Source organism: Harmonia axyridis, chromosome X, assembly GCF_914767665.1.
Source record: "Harmonia axyridis chromosome X, icHarAxyr1.1, whole genome shotgun sequence".
Taxonomy (NCBI): domain Eukaryota; kingdom Metazoa; phylum Arthropoda; class Insecta; order Coleoptera; family Coccinellidae; genus Harmonia; species Harmonia axyridis.
The window spans coordinates 12,888,421-12,908,260 of NC_059508.1; the positions used below are offsets into that span (position 1 = coordinate 12,888,421).

General features: G+C 35.0%; 1 protein-coding gene across 5 annotated transcripts in view; it reads left to right on the top strand.

The window, feature by feature from the left end:
* The window catches only part of LOC123685719 (solute carrier family 12 member 6), a 58,491-nt gene that overhangs the window by 6,527 nt on the left and 32,124 nt on the right, over nucleotides 1-19,840 (top strand). Inside the window, exon 1 of one of the 5 annotated variants that reach the window (XM_045625545.1) lies at nucleotides 12,614-12,845. The exons of 3 other annotated variants lie outside the window; for them this stretch is intronic. In XM_045625545.1, the coding sequence (XP_045481501.1) occupies nucleotides 12,755-12,845 (91 nt within the window). In that variant the 5' untranslated portion in view covers nucleotides 12,614-12,754. Of the gene's footprint in view, nucleotides 1-12,613; nucleotides 12,846-19,840 lie in introns of those variants that run through there. One more of the 5 variants, XM_045625543.1, reaches the window with a different exon arrangement.

Below are 19,840 nucleotides of genomic sequence, written 5' to 3' on the forward strand. Positions count from 1 at the left end.
GTACGATTCAAGATCAGCAAATTGAAAAGTCATTATAACTCGACATTGAGTAAAGATATGGTTAAAGCTTTATTTTCTAGGATAAAAGAGCGCTGTTCATTAATGACTGTATTTAGAAAACCCAAGCAAATATCTGGAATTTCTGGGAAAACAACAAATGGCCAAGAAGATATATTTGTACTTCAAAGCAAATGAAATTAAGAGTTTGACTGACAGGCGGAAAATACAGGGTGTCCCGGGAAGAATGCGACAAACGACTACCATGAATTGAAGTCATCAAGGAGGACCCGTATCAAGAGGTTTCAATCGCCTGAGTGCCTTCGTTTGGGATATACAGGGTGATGTTCATCTTATGAGTGAAATTTCACTGTTGAATAACTCTTCAACCAATCGACCGAATAATTAAATTTTGAAATTTTGTCACCGTTTCCTATCGCCTTCCTTCAATATTTCTGAATTCGAGTAAATCAGATCCGGACTAGGAAAATTTCAGACTTTTTCTATTTTCGTGAATATCACCCTGTACGTGAACATTATGATTTTTTCCGTTTTCGGAACCACAAAGAATCAATTCATTATGAAAATTCTAAATCTCTGCTTGGCTCGGTCATACAGGGTGATCAATAAACATTCCCTTATGAGTGAATTTTTTTTAGTTCAATTACTCTTCAAGAAATCCACCAAATAATTTCAATTTTTGAAGTTTTGTCGCCCTTTGCTATCGCCTTCCTTCAATATTTCTGAAATCGAGTAAATCAGATTCGGACTAGGAAAATTTGAGACCTTTTCTATTTTCATGAATATTGAATCACCCTGTATGTTGATATCATGATTTTTTTCGTTTTCGTAATCACAAAGAATTAATTCATAATAAAAATTTCAAATCTCTGCTTGGCGTCATTATTCAGGGTCATTTCTTCATGAAAAAAATTTCATAGTTCAAGATATATTGAATTTATCGGTAGATTTATCTCGAAAATTGAAGTTGTTTCACCCTTCACGAATGTCTCACCTAAATTTTTCTCAAATTATTTAGGAAAACTTTCAATCAATAAGCTGGATGAAGAATAGAACAAAAACAGCAAATAAATTGAAAATATTTGATCTTGAAAACAATTTATCAAAAATAAAATATTTTCAGTTCAGCAGATATTGTTCAAAATGATATTCCTCCATTTTAATGCATTTTTGAGCACATTGATATGATATAGTTGTTTCACAGATTTCGCTATCTTATTCGGTTGAATCGGTTGTACTTTTTTCATGAGGGAATGTTTATTGGTCACCCTGTATGGCGGTGGCAAGCTGAGTTTTAGAATGCTGATTATGAATGAATTCGTTGTGGTTACGAAAACGAAAAAAATTATGATATTGACGTACAGAGTGATCCAATATTCACGAAAATAGGAAAAGTCTGTAATTTTCCTAGTCCGGATCTGATTTACTCGAATTCAGAAATATTCAAGGAAGACGATAGGAAAGGGTGACTAAACTTCAAAATTTGAAATTATTCGGTCGATTAGTTAAAGAGTTATTCAACAGTGATATTTCACTCATAAGATGAACATCACCCTGTATATCCCCAACGAAGGCACTCAGGCGATTGAAACAACTTGATACGGGTCCTCCATGATGACCTTAATTTATGGTATTCGTTTGTCGCATTCTTCCCGGGACACCCTGTAGAAGACAAAACACATTCCCAAACAATAATTATTACTATACTGTTAGAGAATCCCCAACAGCTTGTTTATTTCCAAATTGATGATAATTCAGATAAAAATAACTCTTCTCTTCACACTTATTCCCCTGTGTTTAATATTCTGACGTCATAAAAATCGATTTTCGTTCTGTTCGATAACCAATTTCAGAGAAATTTGAATAATTGAACAATCAACAAAAAGGAACAGGGAATATTGCGTTAGGTCAATAATACGTAATATGGAACACAACTTTGCGGCCATCTACATAATTTGTTTTTCGTTATAATTTAAACTTCATTTCGATATCATCAAATTGATAACGGGGATTTTCCAAGAATTCGAGGAATTGGAATACATAATAATGAAACTATATGATAATGTGGGAAACGTATAAATAGAAAAAATGAAATTTGATCATGTATGGGACAGTCCCTAATTCACACGCAATCGATACTGAGCCGAAATAATATACAAGGTGGGCCACTGAAAACGAGCTGACAGCCATTGAAGCAAGAAAAAATGTTGAAAAAATCCTGAAACAACTTGAAAATGACTTTAATTTAGCCAAGCAAACTTAGGCTGCAACTTCTCCTGGACGTTAGCTACGCCTTTGAAACCTCAGTATGATTTAGATTGGAACTTAAAGATTGAAAAACGTTTTTATTTAAGGGGTCTGTGACGAATAATTCCAGAGATATAACGATTTTTGGAGGGAAATTCAATTTTCCATGATTTCAAGTCAAGTGGTAGTTTTTCAATCTCATCAAGTGTTTATTTATCAAGTACTTGAATTGAAGGTACTTGATTTTAAGAAATTTCATTGTGTAGTGTTACATCAATAAAAAAATGATGAGATGAGAAGGAATCTTGCAAAAAAATCTTTCACTTATTAAACTTATTGTATAAAAGAACCAAAAATATCAACTTTTTTAAATAGAAACATATATTAAATCACTATAAATCATAACAAAACAAAAAAATAATAAAAAAATAAAGTTTCTTGATATTGAGAAACCTCTAGGCTTGATGAAAAATCCTTGGTCTTTTTGGCCAAGTTCAGAAAAATATTTCTGAAACTACCAAAATCTACCATTAGATTTCATAGAAATGTGAGAAAACAGTCTCTCAGCGCTCGAGGAATCCCCTTATTTAGTCTAAGCGCACACGAGATTGCAGAAATATATGTCGTGCGACGCGTGCATATCAAGCTTAAATAATTTCAAGTAGCTTAATATCAAGTCAAGCAATAAATATCTGAAATCATAGTCAAGTCAAGCTCAAGTATGTAATTTTTCACGAGCTTGATTTTCAAGTCAAGTAGTTATTTAAAATATCAAGCTACTTAGCTTGATGAATCTCTAGCCACGCTCGATGAAATTGACAGGAAAACAAAAATTCAAACGGCCAAATTCACGGAACTTCTTGTCGGATTCTGCCCATAAATGAACTCAACCGCGGTAAACAAAATCTGAACCTACCCTTCAAATTTCAAGTTTATAAGTCCCTTCATTCGAAAGTTGTGAATACGGACGGACAGAATCGAATTTGAGGACGGAATCGTCATCAACGAGTCGAATCTTATCGTTCGATACCCGGCTAGAGACTCGAAAATTGGAGGCATTGTGACGAAAAAGGCGTACACAATTGATGATCATTGACCCATGTGATTGAACCATCATAAACATTGACACTGTGAAACGCAATAAAAATGTTCTCCTTTTCTCCTACCTATCCGCTGCTGCCTGGCGAATTTTAGCGCCAACAAAAAGGATCTGAGAGACGGAACGTGTAACAAACAAGATTCCTGGAATCCTATGTCGAGGTTTTCCTCGAGAAAATAATCTTTTTATCACGCTCATCCGTAGAAAGGAAAGCTCCCAAATCCCTAGGAAATGTAGATTATCAAGAGGAACTCTGGAAAATGCAAATTCAAGGCGCACTTTCAACAAAAATAGGGATTTGTTATTTGTTGTTGTTATTGTTAGTGGTTCTGGGGAATGTTTTGGTAAATACGACGGCTTATAGCCGTCTATTTTACCTTTAGCACTTACCGCTAGGAAATTCGATGTGTAAATAATAGTAATGATAGTAAAAGGCGTCTCATTGGATGCTACCCTTAGACTTCAACTAGGGATTCACGGCTTGGCTTGAGCTTGACTTGATTTCAAGTTTTTCAATCTCAAGTCAAGTCAAGTATTTATCAAGTACTTGAATCATGTCAAGCTACTTGATATTTAGTAGTTTTATTGTGAAGTGTCACATCAATAAAAAAATGTTGAAATGAGAAGGAACCTTGCAAAAAACTCTTTCATTCATAAAATTCATTGTATAAAAGTGCCGAAAATATCAACTCCTTGAAATAGAAACATAAATTAAATCACTATAAATCATAACAAAATAAAAAATGAAGTTTCTCAATATTGAGAAACTTCCAGGCTTTGTTTGATTTCATTAACTTCCATCCAGGATCTAAGACACATGAGGCATATTATAGATTTGTCGCCTAACCTATTGCGGGTTTTTGTAACTGCAAGAGCAGCTCTGGAAAATTGTCTTTCAACAGTAGCTGAAGATGCTGCCGTTGATAAAAAATCCTTGGCCATTTTCGCCAACTTTGGATTGATATATCTGCAACTACCTAGATTTCATAGAAATGTGAGAAAACTACTAATAAAGTCACACTGGCGAATGCTTCAGTTTCTCAGCGCGCGGGGAATCCCCTCATTTAGTCTAAGCGCGCACGAGATTGCAGAAATATATGCCGTGCGACGCGTGCATATCAAGCTCAAGTAATATCAAGTAGCAATAAATATCTAAAATCAAGTCAAGCCAAGCTCAAGTATGAAATTTTTCACGAGCTCGTCTTGGATTCATCTAAACAAGAAATGAGATAGCTTAGCCTTCTGTGTAAATTGTTCCTAATATGGCACAAGTCAACAAAAAACAATAAAAAAAAAGGTGGAACATGGATATTATTTTTTTGCAGCAATCGGAATTATGAGCACTTACCTTATAATAAATATTTTTATTTTAATTCTATTTTTCAATGTTTTTCGACCATTGTGAAAAATACGTTGTAATAGGTGTAAGCCGGCGGGAACACTAGAATTGATCTTTTTCACAAAATAAGCGTCAGTTGCTGGCAAAAGTTTCTGAACACCAAGAATCGAGTGTGCCGAATATGGAACAGAATATATTAACAGTTTTGAACCACACAGTTTCATCTGTTTGAAAATGTGTTGAAAATGGCATGTTCCATATTTGACAACAGTAAGGTATAAAAACTGTAAAATTTCAGGTATATTCATCACATGCTCTGGGATGATCTAGAAAAGTAGATCAAATGATGAACCATTTCGTCTTAATATTCCTATTCCGTTCAGAGGAGTAATAGGAAAAAGTATGTGATTTTACGTCAGTGCTCAAAAAACATCGCTTCAAGGAGACACTATAATTAATTTGAATGAAACTTACACCGAACTAGAAATGAAATAATGAGATAACATTACTCGTGAGTAAGGGGTTCTCCGAGAAATACGAGATGTTTAATTTAGTTCTTCAGTAGAAATGCATACTATTGACACAGTGTCAAATTACCGATCACATAGAGAAAATCTTAGTATTGTGGCTCTTAATTAAAACCTAGAATTGCTTTAAGCAATTTTTTTCAATGAAATTTAATATCCCTAGTGTTCGTAATTACTATAATGTTTATTTTGTTCTGATAGCTTTGAGGTTTTTGTGTAATGAGATATGTTTCAAGAAGGATTATTTGATGAAACTTTTAGAATACTCAACTACATAGTCAGAATAGATAGCTCATACATATGGATATTGTTATTAATATTAAATGTATTTCCGATGAAATAATAATTTCCTCGAATTCCAAATAATGAGATTATTCTATATCATCTGTTCGAAGTATTATAGTAGTTTCAATTTCATATTATGAGAAATGGAACAGCAAAATCAACTTAATTTTATTTTCATTCACATTAGTTTCAATTTGGATCCATATTCGACCAATTTTCATAATCATACTCGAATTTACTAATTATTTATCACATTTGAATGAGATTTTGATACTCATTTATTGCATAACTAATTCCTCTCAATTCAAATATAATTGATATGAATATTTGAAAGCGATATCATTGCATCAGCTTTATGAAATTAACGCAGAACCAGAGTTATTTCACGATTTTTTTATGATTGGGATATTCTATGAAATTTGCAGTGTTTTTTCATTTCAAGCTAGAAATCTATACAAACTAACCCTTCAATCCATAAGTCCCGTATGTAACCAGTAAAACACATTTGTTTTTTTTTGCTTTCGAAATAGGCTTTAACCATGTCCATCACTTTTTCATTAGACCCAGGAGCATCTTTCAACAGTTGTGATCGATGAAGCAGAGTCTCAATAACACTCATTAAGCCATTGCTTTGCTTTCAAACTAATTTTCCCATCAAAAACCGCACACGAAATAATATTCATCCATTTTTCAAATAACAACTAATGTAGTCACTTAACCTACAATATATCGATGAAGACTCTATGTGCCAGGCCTGCTCTTACCATTTCAAAGATATGCAATTGGGAATAACATTAACATATCGACTTGGCGTGCAATTGACAGTATCAATAATTATCTATACTATCTGATATGTCTTTGAACATTTTGAAGAGGTTTTAGTCGTACCCTGAAAGATTTTTTTTTGTAATTTGCGAGAGAGTTCGTAACATGGTTTATCTTGGAAGCGGAGTTATTTATGTCAACAACTCCAGATCTGCTTTACGAGCTAAGCCATGGAACCAATAATGTTCGCCGACGATAATATGTTGATTGAATATGTCGATAAATGCATTAAGGGTAAATACATTATACAGTGTTTGTTCTGCATTTACAGTGAAAACAATTTATCTAATTGTGTGGCAAATCCTTTCATTCTGCCATAGCTACTTTGTAGAAGAAAATCGTGTGGAAATATCTTGGTTTCACACAGATTTATTGGTTATATTTCATTATTATATGAGGTTGTGTAAAAAGAAATCCATTTGCATAAAAAATATGGCTTTGCCGAAGCGGATTTTTCACCAGCAAAACTGTGGACAGGAACAGATGGTTATCCCTTGGTGTCAGGTCCGGACTATAAGGTGGAAATATAAGAACGTCCCTACCAAGCTCTCAGAGCTTCTGGCGAGTCACCATCGATGTGTTTGGCTGGCGTTGTCCTGATGGAACACCTTCCTATACTATTGGCTAAAGCTGGCTGCTTCTGGGCTATTGCTTCTTTCAGACGATTCAATTGTTGACAGTACAGTTACGAGTTAACAGTTGTGCCGTAGGGAAGCAGCTCCTGCCAAACACAGCAAAACCTTCCTGGCCGTGACTGCGACCGTTTTCGCTTGACGTTGTCGTAGAGATCCACTTTTCATCATCAGTCACCAACCGCTTCAAAAATGGTTCCTTTCAGCAGCGATTCGCATATGGAAATTCGGTTCCTGAGGCTTTTTTGCGTTATCTCGTGTAGTACTTACACATAGAGCTTCTTCTTGAGACCAATTTTATGCAAATGGTTTCAAACGTTTTTTTGTGCTATCTTTAGCTTTTGGGAAATCAAAACAGTGCTAACATGACGGTCGGACTCGGCAGTATCCGAAACCAAAATTGCGAGTGATCGGCTATTACAATCCCAATTGCTAAGGGTGTTGCCAAGCCGGAAGAAGGGAAGTCGATAGCCAGGGAAGGTCAAGTTAAGTCTAAGTCGAGTTAAGACTAAGTTCGGTCGAAGACTTAAGACGTACGACGTGAAGACGAAAAGACGGTTCGCGGACTAGAACAAAACGAGTCGCGAACGAGTTAAAGACGGGACGACCGCAACTAGAATTGAAGACGAAGACGTGATATTCGAAGACGTTTCGAGTAATTAACACTCTAGTTAAATTCAGTACTGTAGTGAGAAACTTGTAATTAAGACGTAATTAAGATATTCTCAATACTGAGTTTGTAATGTAATTGTAGCTTTGTAAATATATGTAAATAATTAAAAGTGTTTAATTATTGCAAACCCGAGCAAAGTCACAGAGAAGAAGACTGAAGGCAAGGTAACGAAATCATACCTCTAGACGATAGATAACCAAGCCTCCATGTATACCGCGAATTTCTTCTTCCTTTTCTTATTCTCTAAGTTGTATGCCTGCGCAATGGTATCATGATGCCTGCACACTAATTAGGTTAGGGGAAAGATATTCTCTATTGTATCTTCCTGAGAACCTTATGAATGAGAAAATTGTATGCGCAAGTACCACGAAAGACCATTGTTACACTAATGCAGTTGCACTTTCATTAAGTATTATGACGACAAATTCGGATAGACACAGACATTATGTCTAATTGTTCTTTGTCGCCACAAGATGTTACTCTAAAGAAATGCCATTTTCCAACTTCTTCACCGAAAACTAATTATATGATTGAGTTGGACCTATAGACTCTCTTCTTCACAAGGTAATATCCTACAACATACAAAAAATTAACCGCTTATAATATTTCTATTAGGCTGCTGCCTGGAGCTTTACATTATTACCAGTTAGCAATTACGATTCTGCCAATCCTGTCAAGCCGTCTCTATTTCAATCAAAGATTTCCACTTAATTAATGTGCATGTTAAATTGTAGGTATGTGCTAATTACGCACCTGTACGAATTCCAAAGGTAAAACGTGACACCAAAAGAAATATAGTTCGTTTATGAAAAATTGATGTAGGAATTGAAGAGATCGTTTATTCATAGACGGTTTTTAAAACCGCCCGCACGGTTCCGGTTGGCAATTTTCATCTTTCTCAGTCTCCCCTCAATTTTCCGGACGTAAATTTTCCTCTGACTTGACTCTGTGTAACCCATAGTCCCAGGTAATTCTCTCTTCTACTCGCCCTCTTTCAGCCACGGTTCGTTTCGAATGTTATAAGCTTCCCGTTCCTCCACTCCACCAGGAATTTTTTGCGAAATCTTAACTTTAAATGGCGAATAATTGTGTACCGAGGGATTTCATAAATTCTTCATATTAACGAGATATTCTTTTTGCGTTTGGGCGAGGCGTTCTCAGACTATTTTTAAGGTGTGTCCTACCTCAGAGGATTGCGGTGTTTCATCCCAGGAGCACTAGTGGAATCGTCAGTTTGATAACTCAATGGTCCCTGCCGTATACACCTCAGATTTCCATAGAGGAGTGTCGTGGATTTATGTCCAAAGCAATGCCGATCTGTCGAGAATCGCGTAGCTTTCGGCGCCATCTCTCGTTGACAAATGTAGAAAATACATTGATTATTCAGCATTCAAGGCATTATAGACAATATGAAGTTTTCAATCAATCTTGTAATCAATATTCATTCATTTTTTGTCTATGATGTCTAGTATAGGGACATAGGGATTTTACAATAGGAGGTATATTTTAATATTAAAAAAGAAGAGTATATTTTGAGAGAAATCAATTGATGTTTATTTCATTGTAAAGTTCCTTTAACAATTAGCAAAATATTAAATATTTATTATTATTGTTGTATGTCCTCGATAACTTCACGAATCCGATTGTAGAGCATTGGCATAGACTTTATCTTTGTCGTAGCCCCAAAAAAGTCTGAAGGTGATAAATCTCAAGGACTTGGAGGCCAATTGTAATCACATTTTCCAGAAATAACACGACCAAGAAACTTCTCTTGCAAAATTGAGATTGTTTCGTTGCTTGTGTGGCATGTAGCGCCCTCTTGTTCAAAACAAATGTCGTCCACATCAATATCTTCCAATTCAGGCCATAAAAATCATCAATCATAGCTTAGTAGCGTAATTCTTTCATCGTAACAGTTGCACCTGTCTCATTTTAAAGTAAGTAAGGTCGAATCACACCACCAGCCCAAAAACTGCACCAAACAGTGATACGTTGAGGATGGAGACTTTTCAATAACCAACCAATATTAGGAATTCACGGCTTGACTTGATATTCAAGCTACTTGGCTTGAGCTTGACTTGAAATCAATTCAAGTGGTAGTTTTTCAATGTCGAGTTAAGTATTCATTTATTAAGTACTTGACTTAACATTGAAAAACTACTTGACTTGAACTTAAGTTGATTTTAAGTCAAGCTCAATGTGATGTAGCCTCCAGGGAGCCTCATCACTGAAGCTTTTTCGATTAAAATCATTTGGATGCATTTCAAGGACCCAATCAACGAAGATACATCATTGTTGGTTATCGGTTGGCTTGAGTTCTTGTGTTCACTAAACTTTGAAAGCCTTAAGACTTGAGGTCTTTATGCAAATCAAGGTGTTTGTGGAATGCCTAATTTCCAAGAATGACAAGGAGTCGACAAACTAGGGTTTACTGCAGCAATATTCTGAGTTGTTCTCTAGCTACGCGCGCGGTTTCGATTCTTTACATCGCTAACTTGTCCCAACAGCTCTAATGTCTAATCAGTTTCACTATTGCCCTTCGAGAAGATGTTTCACAACGACCCAAAAATGATTTAGTTTTGCAAACTGCGAAATTTTCACCATTTTTTATTGAATCTTAACAATTTCAATGCGTTGTTGAAGCGTCTATCGTTCTATTTTTAGTAATGACGTTGTTTTCACTTGTCAAATGTCAAAAGACGACAGCTTCAGAAGTGAGCTGCCTAGAGAGCGGGCTATTCCAAATGAAATCTCTTATTACAGAAAATACAATTACAATGATGTTAAAAAAAGGAATATAAATGAACAAAAATGTATGAACTCGGCATTTTTAACATCAACAAACAATAAACAGCTTCTTTATAGTAAAATGAGAAAAAATCTCGGAAATCGATAGATGGTAAAAACCAAAGAACATATTTGTGATAATTTTGATGCGTATTATAATAAATACCCTTTGTCAAACATACACAATGGACAGTAAAGAACTCAATGTGCCCCTTTTCAACGAAGGTTCATGAAACAATAATGTAACTTGGTCCTAAAAAGCTCCCAGATAGAATAATATACGTGCAGGAACCGTTGTTTCGTTAAAAGATATTTCCCGGCAAGTTGAAAGTTGGATTCGTAGAAACTCTGTTCAAGTGTGGATGTAGGATAGAAGGAACTACTACAGACCAATCTCTTTGATCTCAAATATAGCGAAGAACATAGAGAAAATTATGAAAAGAGAATAATATATTTTTGCAATTTATTTGGAATTACTTCAGAGTACCTACTTATATGTATTTGTATACAGAAAATAAACTGACGACGCTATACATCATCTGAAATCCTATATTTATAACTCTAGACAGGAGCTGACTATCCTAATGCGTTTTCGTTGATCTTTTCAAGACTTTCAATACCGTTTCTCAGAGAAAAATTATTGAATGAATTGAACAACCGTGGTTTGAGAGAAAAATTTTTCGAATTACTCACACGTTATTCAACAGATCGAGAGCAGGAAGTAAACAAATTATCGATAATTCGAACCTCTATCGCTGCGTAGAATTTGATTCGAATAAATTTTTGAAGGTTTTCCTGATTTCCGATTTATTACATTACTCCCTCCTCCGAAAAAGTTTTGGCATCGGTTGACATAACCTATATTATGACTAGCCCAAAAAGTAGCAAAGTGCATATAGAAAGTAGCCTGTTGAAGGGAGAAAGTCATCAAGGGGGACACCTTCCGATATCACGTTTAGGCCTAATTTCTATGGAAAAATAGTCTAAACGGCATCTGCATAGAGGTGATGGCTGGAGAACAGGAGATCGGCAGGCTGTGCACGTTTTTAGAGGAATGAAGCAGACCATACAGTGATTTTTTGTGGATGTAATGGTCTCTCAGGCTGGAGCTGATTTTGAACCACCAGTGAACTAGAAAAAATGTCTCTACCACTCAAATTTATTGGAATACAAAGATACGATAATGCGAGTTATATATTTTTTTCAAATCCTAAAATGAATATAATTTTTTCATAGGTTTGAAATTGTCAATGAATTCAATTTTTTCATCTCTCGGTAGAAGACCTGGATTACCCAATATTAATTTTTGTATTCTGCAGAATGAACTTCTGTCAGGGTGGCAAATTGATTCTCTGCCTTGGGCGGCAGTTTGGCTAGAGACGGCTCTGATTTTCATGGTTATTTGAAAATAAAAGAATGTGTACCTACATATGAATATCTAATTGTTATCAAACCCTCACAAGTTGATGAGAAGATATTAGTTGAGTTTTTTTCGAATAATTTGAATATTGTTCGTTTGATTAAAAAAATGTGCCGGTCAGGATTCTAGCATCTAAAATAGAGGAGCCAAAGCCAACATCTCTGCCTAGGGAGGCAGTTTGGCTGGCGACGGCTCTGATCTTGTTGGTGATTTGAAAATAAAAGAATGTGTACATACATATGAATATCTAATTGTTATCCAACCCTCACAAGTTAATGAGAAGATATTAATTGGGTTCCTTTCGTTTAATTTGAATATTGTACGTATGAATAAAAAAACTGTGCCGGACAGGATTCCAGAATCTAAAAGAGGGGAGCCAATGCCAACATCCATCAGGGGAAAGTGTGTTGGTGGCAATTAAAATAGAACAATGGGTGGTGAGTTGAAAAGAGCGACCACCTACTATATCTATATTATGACTAGCCCAAAAAGTAGCAAAGTGCATATAGGAAGTAGCCTGTTGAAGGGAGAAAGTCATCTATCGCGTCTGCTCTGATTGGCGACAGCAGGGGGACACCTTCCGATACCCCGTTTAGGCCTAATTTCTATGGAAAAATAGTCTAAACGGCATCTGCATAGAGGTGGTGGCTGGAGAGCAGGAGATCGGCAGGCGGTGGCCGTTTTAGAGAAATGGAGCAGACCATAGCTTGTAGCAGGGTTGACGCGCGTGCGAAATGTCCTAGGGCAGAAGGAGCCGGGGGTGAGATCCGGGCCAGGGAGGCGGGATGCTGCGCTCGAGATGAGCTCTCAGTTTAACGGTGAAGGCGGCGTGATATAGCCATAGTGCACCTCGTGCTGGAAGCGTCACTTTCGTAACTGGTGCATGTCTTATAGCTCTTATCATGTCTGCTGCTGGAGAAGATGACTGCAAACAGCCTAGGTCCCCTTCTGGAAAGGCAATGGTAGACGGCCACTGCACACCGGCCAAAGCAGGTACTTATTTTTCCACTTTTACCGTCCGCACATTTGAACTTATCCAAATCTCGCGCCACTTCGATAACGCATGATTGCGAATTAAAATCTCTATCCAGTTATTCCAAAACTCCCTTTTTGTAATCTGTATCATTTATTCGAGAATTTATTCATGTTTTTTTAGTATTGATTGATAGAATAAAAGTTGTGATTGTTCTTTCTGCCTGGTGGAATTTAATGTATGCAAATTTTCAAATAAGTTGCGGGACATGAGCAGTATAGATTGGAAAGTAGGGCAATAAGTCATCATTCGCGCTGGACGTCTAAAAATAAGGTGTGATTATAAAACGATGTTTTCTCGCAGATTTATGGTCGAAAAAAATTGTTCAAAGATTTTTCAAAATTTTAAATATTAATTTAAAAATATTCTTTAATGGAATTTGATCTAATTTTTATCGAAATTATATATATTAGACACCCTTTATTCGCTCCCTGAGAAATTGCAAAATATAAGTTTTAATTTATAATATGTCATTAAAAAGGAACTTTTTCTAGACGAAATTTTCCAAATCTGAAAAAAAATTAAGAATTAAAATTTTCCTCCAGAATGTTTTAGGTCTCAGAAAGAACTTTTAGAATCTCAAAATTTGTACGAGTGAGAAATATAGGTTTTATAATGAGTAGGCTTTGTAACTGAGTCTTTCGGCACACCATTGTTAATTTTTTACCTATTGACGAAATGGTGGTACAGATCGAGTTTATTTCCGTCATATGAGTCAAAATATTAGATATTTAATTGTTGGTCTACCATTACTTTCATGAAAATATTTCAAACTGTCATTTTTATAATTACGTGAAGTAATAAGTTTTCAATAAAATTAATAAAAGTGAATATGCTCTTCAGCTTTTCGAAAACTTTGGCAAAAAATTCATGTTGATGCTCCACACAGAAATGTCTTATCTAAGTATTGTAAAGTACCGGGTTTTTCACCATAATTTAATACCCCCTTTAACTTTGTTACTAAAAGAGGTACAAAAAAATGTTTTCTACAAAAGTTTCACGAAATCGACTAGTGTTTTTTAAAATGATTTCACAAAACGAAATATATACAGAGTGGGCCACATATTGATAGCAACTTCATTTTTTCAAATAGAACACCCTGTATATTTTTATATATTTGAATAGCTCTTTTTCCGCTGATTTCAAATATATAACATATGTTTGGCCTATCTCTCTTATTCTGAGTACCACAGAGTTTCAAATTTCAAGAACCACCTAGCATGCTCAGTAATCAGTTTTCAAGTGGTAGGCTGCGATAACTCAAAATGATCTTTTTTGAGTTATCTTGTTGGCAAAGATATGACATATAGTCAAATTGCCAACGATATAACTCAAAAAAGATCATTTTGAGTTATCGCAGCCTACCACTTGAAAACTGATTACTGAGCATGCTAGGTGGTTCTTGAAATTTGAAACTCTGTGGTACTCAGAATAAGAGAGATAGGCCAAACATATGTTATATATTTGAAATCAGGGGAAAAAGGGCTAGTCAAATATAGAAAAATATACAGGGTGTCCATTTGAAAAAATGAAGTTGCTATCAATATGTGGCCCTTTCTGTATATATTTCGTTTTGTGAAATCATTTCAAGGAACACTAGTCGATTTCGTGAAACTTGTAAAAAAAATTTTTTCGTACCTCTTTTATTAACAAAGTTGAAGGGGGGGTCAAATTATGGTGAAAAACCCGGTACCTACAAAAAAGAACTTCAGAAGAAGGAAAAACCGACAAAGAAACTCTCCGACGGAATCTTCCTGGATTGGACTATTCCAAAGAGTCTCTTCAAAACTTTGACACTGCGAGATCCAAGAAGTATCTGGATCTCACCTCCTCACAGGTCATTGTCGCCTTAGGAAACACCTCATCACGATGGGTCTAGCAGAAAATGATGAGTGCAGATTCTGTGAGGAGGAGGAAGAAACTCCAAAACACCTGGTAATGAAATGCCTCACCATCACTGGCCAACGCAAAATCTGCTTTGGAGAAGAAACTTGTGAAAGTGAGGAACTAGCCTCCTCGAAGCCGTCCTAGTTACTGGAGTTCATTAGAACTTTGGAACTGGAAGGCGAGCTGTAGATCACGTTAAGGCGAGAATAGCTCTGATGGAGGGCCCAACAGAGCTTTAGGTTCCGAGCAACGCAACCTCCTCAAATTAAAATTAATCTTATCTGAGTTGTGAAGTACCTAAAAAAATTGTTGTATGACGAAAATCTACCCAAATTCTCACTTTTTCTAGTAGCAGAATGGAAATTCGAATAACTCAACTCCACCCTGAAACTGTTTTGATAATACAACAGTAAAAAAAGAAGAAAATGCTTTGTTTTCGAGATACCGGATGTTTCTTGCAGTCTTACATTTTTTGTGATGATTATACAAGTTTGTCGAGTCTTTATACTTGTATCATTTTTTAAGTTCTGTACAAGATCAATGTTCTTTTTTCAAACTACCAGTTGTCCACCAAAAAACGTTCTGGAGGAAAAAATACCACCCTGTAGATTTACAATGAAAATTGGCATATCACGAGATGTAAACCCCAAATTGCAATGTCTATTCCAAATTTCAGTTGAATATCTTGCGAAATGCAGATGCTAAATTATACTGAAAATCTATCATTTTGGTTCGTACTCTCAATTTAGGAACAGCCTGGTCAAATCTTGAATTGAAATATCTTCTTCCCTCTCATGAACTTCGACATTTGATCACGTTCCTCTACTTTTCACCATAATTAAAAAAAATTGACTAAAAACATATTTCAATTGTGAAGCAGAGAATGAAATGAACGAATAATCTGTTATGATGGTGGGGATATGACTTGTTTTTATGAAACCATTGGCATGCTAAAGGAACCGTTTCATTCAAAATAAGTACCTTCAGCGGAATTCAAGAGCTATAATCTCGCAATTTGCCTCAAAATTCGTTTAATATGCTTATGCTCGAACGGTTATGTTGTATATAAATGAGTGAATATTTTGTTGGTGCCTCAACGTCTGAAGGGCGGAAGGGTGAAAAGATTTTTTGATTTATATGTATGAAAATGTCCTTTTCGTCGGAAAAGTCTTACCTGTTCCAGCGTATTTCCATAAATCGATAACCTCAAAGTTATTGGGCAGCCATGTGAGATATGGGGTTGTCGATTTCAGATAATAAACAGTTCTGATTGACGCATTCGTTGAATTTTAATGTAATCATCTCCCATTTTCATACATAAATAGTCTACAGTAGGAAAATAAACCTCACCACACCTGGATGATCAAATGAAGAAACCTAATAACAATCCTGAAAAGGTTGATAAATCCCAAATAATCCATTCCAAATCAGTTTCTTCGATCGAAACCATTCAATGTGGCAGTTGAAACCGATGACCGACCTTTAAGCCGATTACTATTGCTATAAGTATTGACACTTGACCTGGTGCTTCACCAAATTGTAAACGATTCTAGATTGACCCTCTCCAAGCATTACTGGACAGGGTATACAGGCTGGCTCCATGAATACAATATACATTATCAAGTCAATTCAAAATGAAGAAACACTTTATTCTAATTTCATGTTTAATGATAGAAATTTCCAAGACAGGTCAATTCATGAAATAATAAAAATAGCATAAAATATTCTTAACAAATAAATTTTGCACCAGGTGCAAATGTGTCTGCAATAACATACTTTGCCCAAAAGGAGGTTATCCATCTGCTCTGAGTGATTCGATTCCAGCATTAGTGAAGTCTTTGAAAAAATCGTTCGCGGTTTTGAAAATGCCACTCATGTGAGGTATATCTGAAAAATGTTCTACCGAATTTGAATCGGGTGATTGAGGGGTCTCGAAAAGGAAGCACCATCTAGTAAAACCAATTCAGTTCTGCCAGAACACAATCTGAGATCCTGTACATGCCGAATTTGTTCTATAATCTGAATAAAAAATGAAATATAACCCATTGATTCTGGTCCCACGTCAAATTTTCTTGGGCTTATGCTCACCAATTGATTTCCAAATACCTCCATGGCCGTCTATTAACTAGATTGGCATTTCCCAATCTTCAGAAGATCCTATGTTCTCGAACAAACATATTATGCAACATCTCAAATGTATTACTTACTTAAATGCAATAGCAATGTAATTTATTCCTGTTCAAATTGAACATATCGAGCTTTTCCAGGATTACTTTTGATCGACTATATTCCTTAGGCTGAATTTTCCATGAAGTAAATTTTAGATGAGAAGAATTATTCTCCGAATAGACTCCAATGCAGTGGGAACATCAAACCCGATGCATTTATACCTCAAACATTTCTAAAACTTGTAACATATCATTTTGTGGTGAGTGGCCTCTTGACATAATGGTCTATATGACTCCTCATCAATCATGAATATACCTATGTCATCAGTATTGATTTGTTTGAATTATATGTTGACCAACATTGCTTTTGGAAGACATAATATAGAATTATTCTTCTTACGTATTCTGTCGATACTTATTAATGTTTCATTCACTAATATGGCAATTACATCGCTTGACACAATTTCTGTTTATACAATATTTTCATCAATATGTTGAACAGAAATATTCTGCACGATTATCCAATCGAGTAAAAGAACCATTTCACTGGGGCTTCATCATATTTTCGATGTTTTTGCATATCCTATGAATACCAAATACTGGAAGATATAGTGCTATTGCATGTTCCATTCTCTGTTTATTCCACAGCTGAAAATACTATTGGGAATCTGCATAAACCCTTTATGAAAATATTTGTCTACTAAACTAATTAACTCATTCGAATTGTCATTTCCAACAAGTAGATTGAACGGAAAAAATTGAAAAGGTTGAATAAATGTTTGTTCTACTCTGTAAATGGGAATATTTGGTACAGAGAGATGCATGCAGTGAATGACTGAATCCATTACCTGCGCACCTTGAAACCTCTTTTGAGAATCCAAGATGAAGTGCATCTTACCGTTTTATGTTGAATTTTTTACCTAGACCTCTTTAGTTGGGACTTCTAGTTTTCGAATTACGTACATCGAAAAATTTTCATATAAATGGAATATTTAAGGAGTGCAGAAGAACTTTTGTTTGAATTCTCTCCTTTATTCCATCAGTCGACGTTTCTGTACTTTGCTTTCGCAATTATACAATGAGAAACATCACAAATTTAAAACGCAACGAAAGGCTAAGAGCTGTTGGTTCTTAAATTTGTCTATACTGATTTTCAAAAAAAAATATGAAGAAAGACTATACACACCCATTGACAGGATTTTTTTTAAAACTCCAATTGATTTGATGATTTTATGTTGTTTATTGAAAGAGGTTTGGAATATATATATACAAATATCACGAACTTTTCTTCCTTCAAACTTTGAAGTCTGAATTCATAACCAACCCAAGCCTAAAGGTCTGACAGAATTTTGTGTGATGCGGTAAGGAAACTTTGGTATGAGACACCTTAGGAGGAAATCGATCATCTCATTAGGACCATCCCTAAACTTGTTAATGAGTGTAAAGCGCACCGCAGAGTTGAAACTCATTATTAAATCCATTAACTTATCTCTCAGTTACGGATGTTACAAACTCAAAAGTATATTAATATTTCTAGTGAGTAGAATAAATAAACACTAATTGGTAATTTTAATATTCAATTATTTTTTTTAAATCGTAGTGTTTCGAGTTTGAAGAGTAACGAGCTTACTTGATGGCAATTTCAGCAATATGCCATACCTTGGGTATAAACTTAATGGTTTATAAGTTATTGAGATATTTATGAAAAAAATTGTAGCGACGATGTCCCACATTTTTTCAAATATTTCTACGGAAAGAGTTTTTATCGAAAAAACCTTTTTCATTTTCGATCCTACCAATACGTAGTATTATAATACTGTTTGCGGTTTGGTTCAAGAATGTATAGGGTGTTTATGAGAATATCGTGAACATGGACAATTCAAATTCATCAAAACTCAAGATTTTCAAAAACCTATATTTTGTATTCTTTAAATCCAGCAAAGAAAGTATACACTATATTTTACAGTTTTTCTTTGATCAAGGCGAAAATAGTCTTGTGAAAATCGACTGTCTCAATTTTTTGCAATAGGGATGAAGGCTTCTATGAAGGAGGTATAATGATATTTTCTTCAGAATGGCAACTAGTTATCGAACAAAACGGCGCATATTTGACCCAAATCGGATCATTTTAACTATGGTAATTAAAGCCTTGTTTGTCATGCAAAAATAATAGATTTATTTTTACTGCACCTTATATAGAGGCGATATTCAATACCAATCGTAATAAAATCGACATCCTTTCATGCAAATCGATTGAATGGGAGATATTGCAAATTCAAAACATGTATTTTAGAAAAACACCATCAGCTGAACTGAGCATTTTCAAGTTCCTAAGTTCCTAGATAGAATCGCTGAAAACCATTTGTTGTCTACAAAATATTCTATTTCAGCATAGTATCAGGTTGAAATCTTTTCCAATCGATTTGCAATAATATAGGAGAAATAGAATTATCATTCCAGAGGGAAAAAAATGGCGATCTTCATAATGAAAAGTTTATAATCAATCAAATATTCCATACCAATTTTCATTAGTATCGTTTGGTTGTGACAATTTATAAAATAACAATCAATCACCTTAATTTCATAATTTCCAATAGCGTAGGTATATTTTTATTATTTAAATAGTTATTTCAAGAATTATCCTTCGCTGGGTACGCCTATGAGTATGACTGTAATAAAGCTGTGCAGACACAGACAGACAGACACGAAACCATAGTTCAAACTAATCTAAAACGCATTCTGCAAGCGAAATTCGAAAATTAAAATTTCAATTTGCTCATTGAAATGCATTATCGATATTCAACTAGGCCCATAAAAATAGAGTAATTATAAAAAACCGATACGAAGATAATTGATGATGTCGAAAGCAGACAGAACGATCAAAACATTTATTCTTTCAC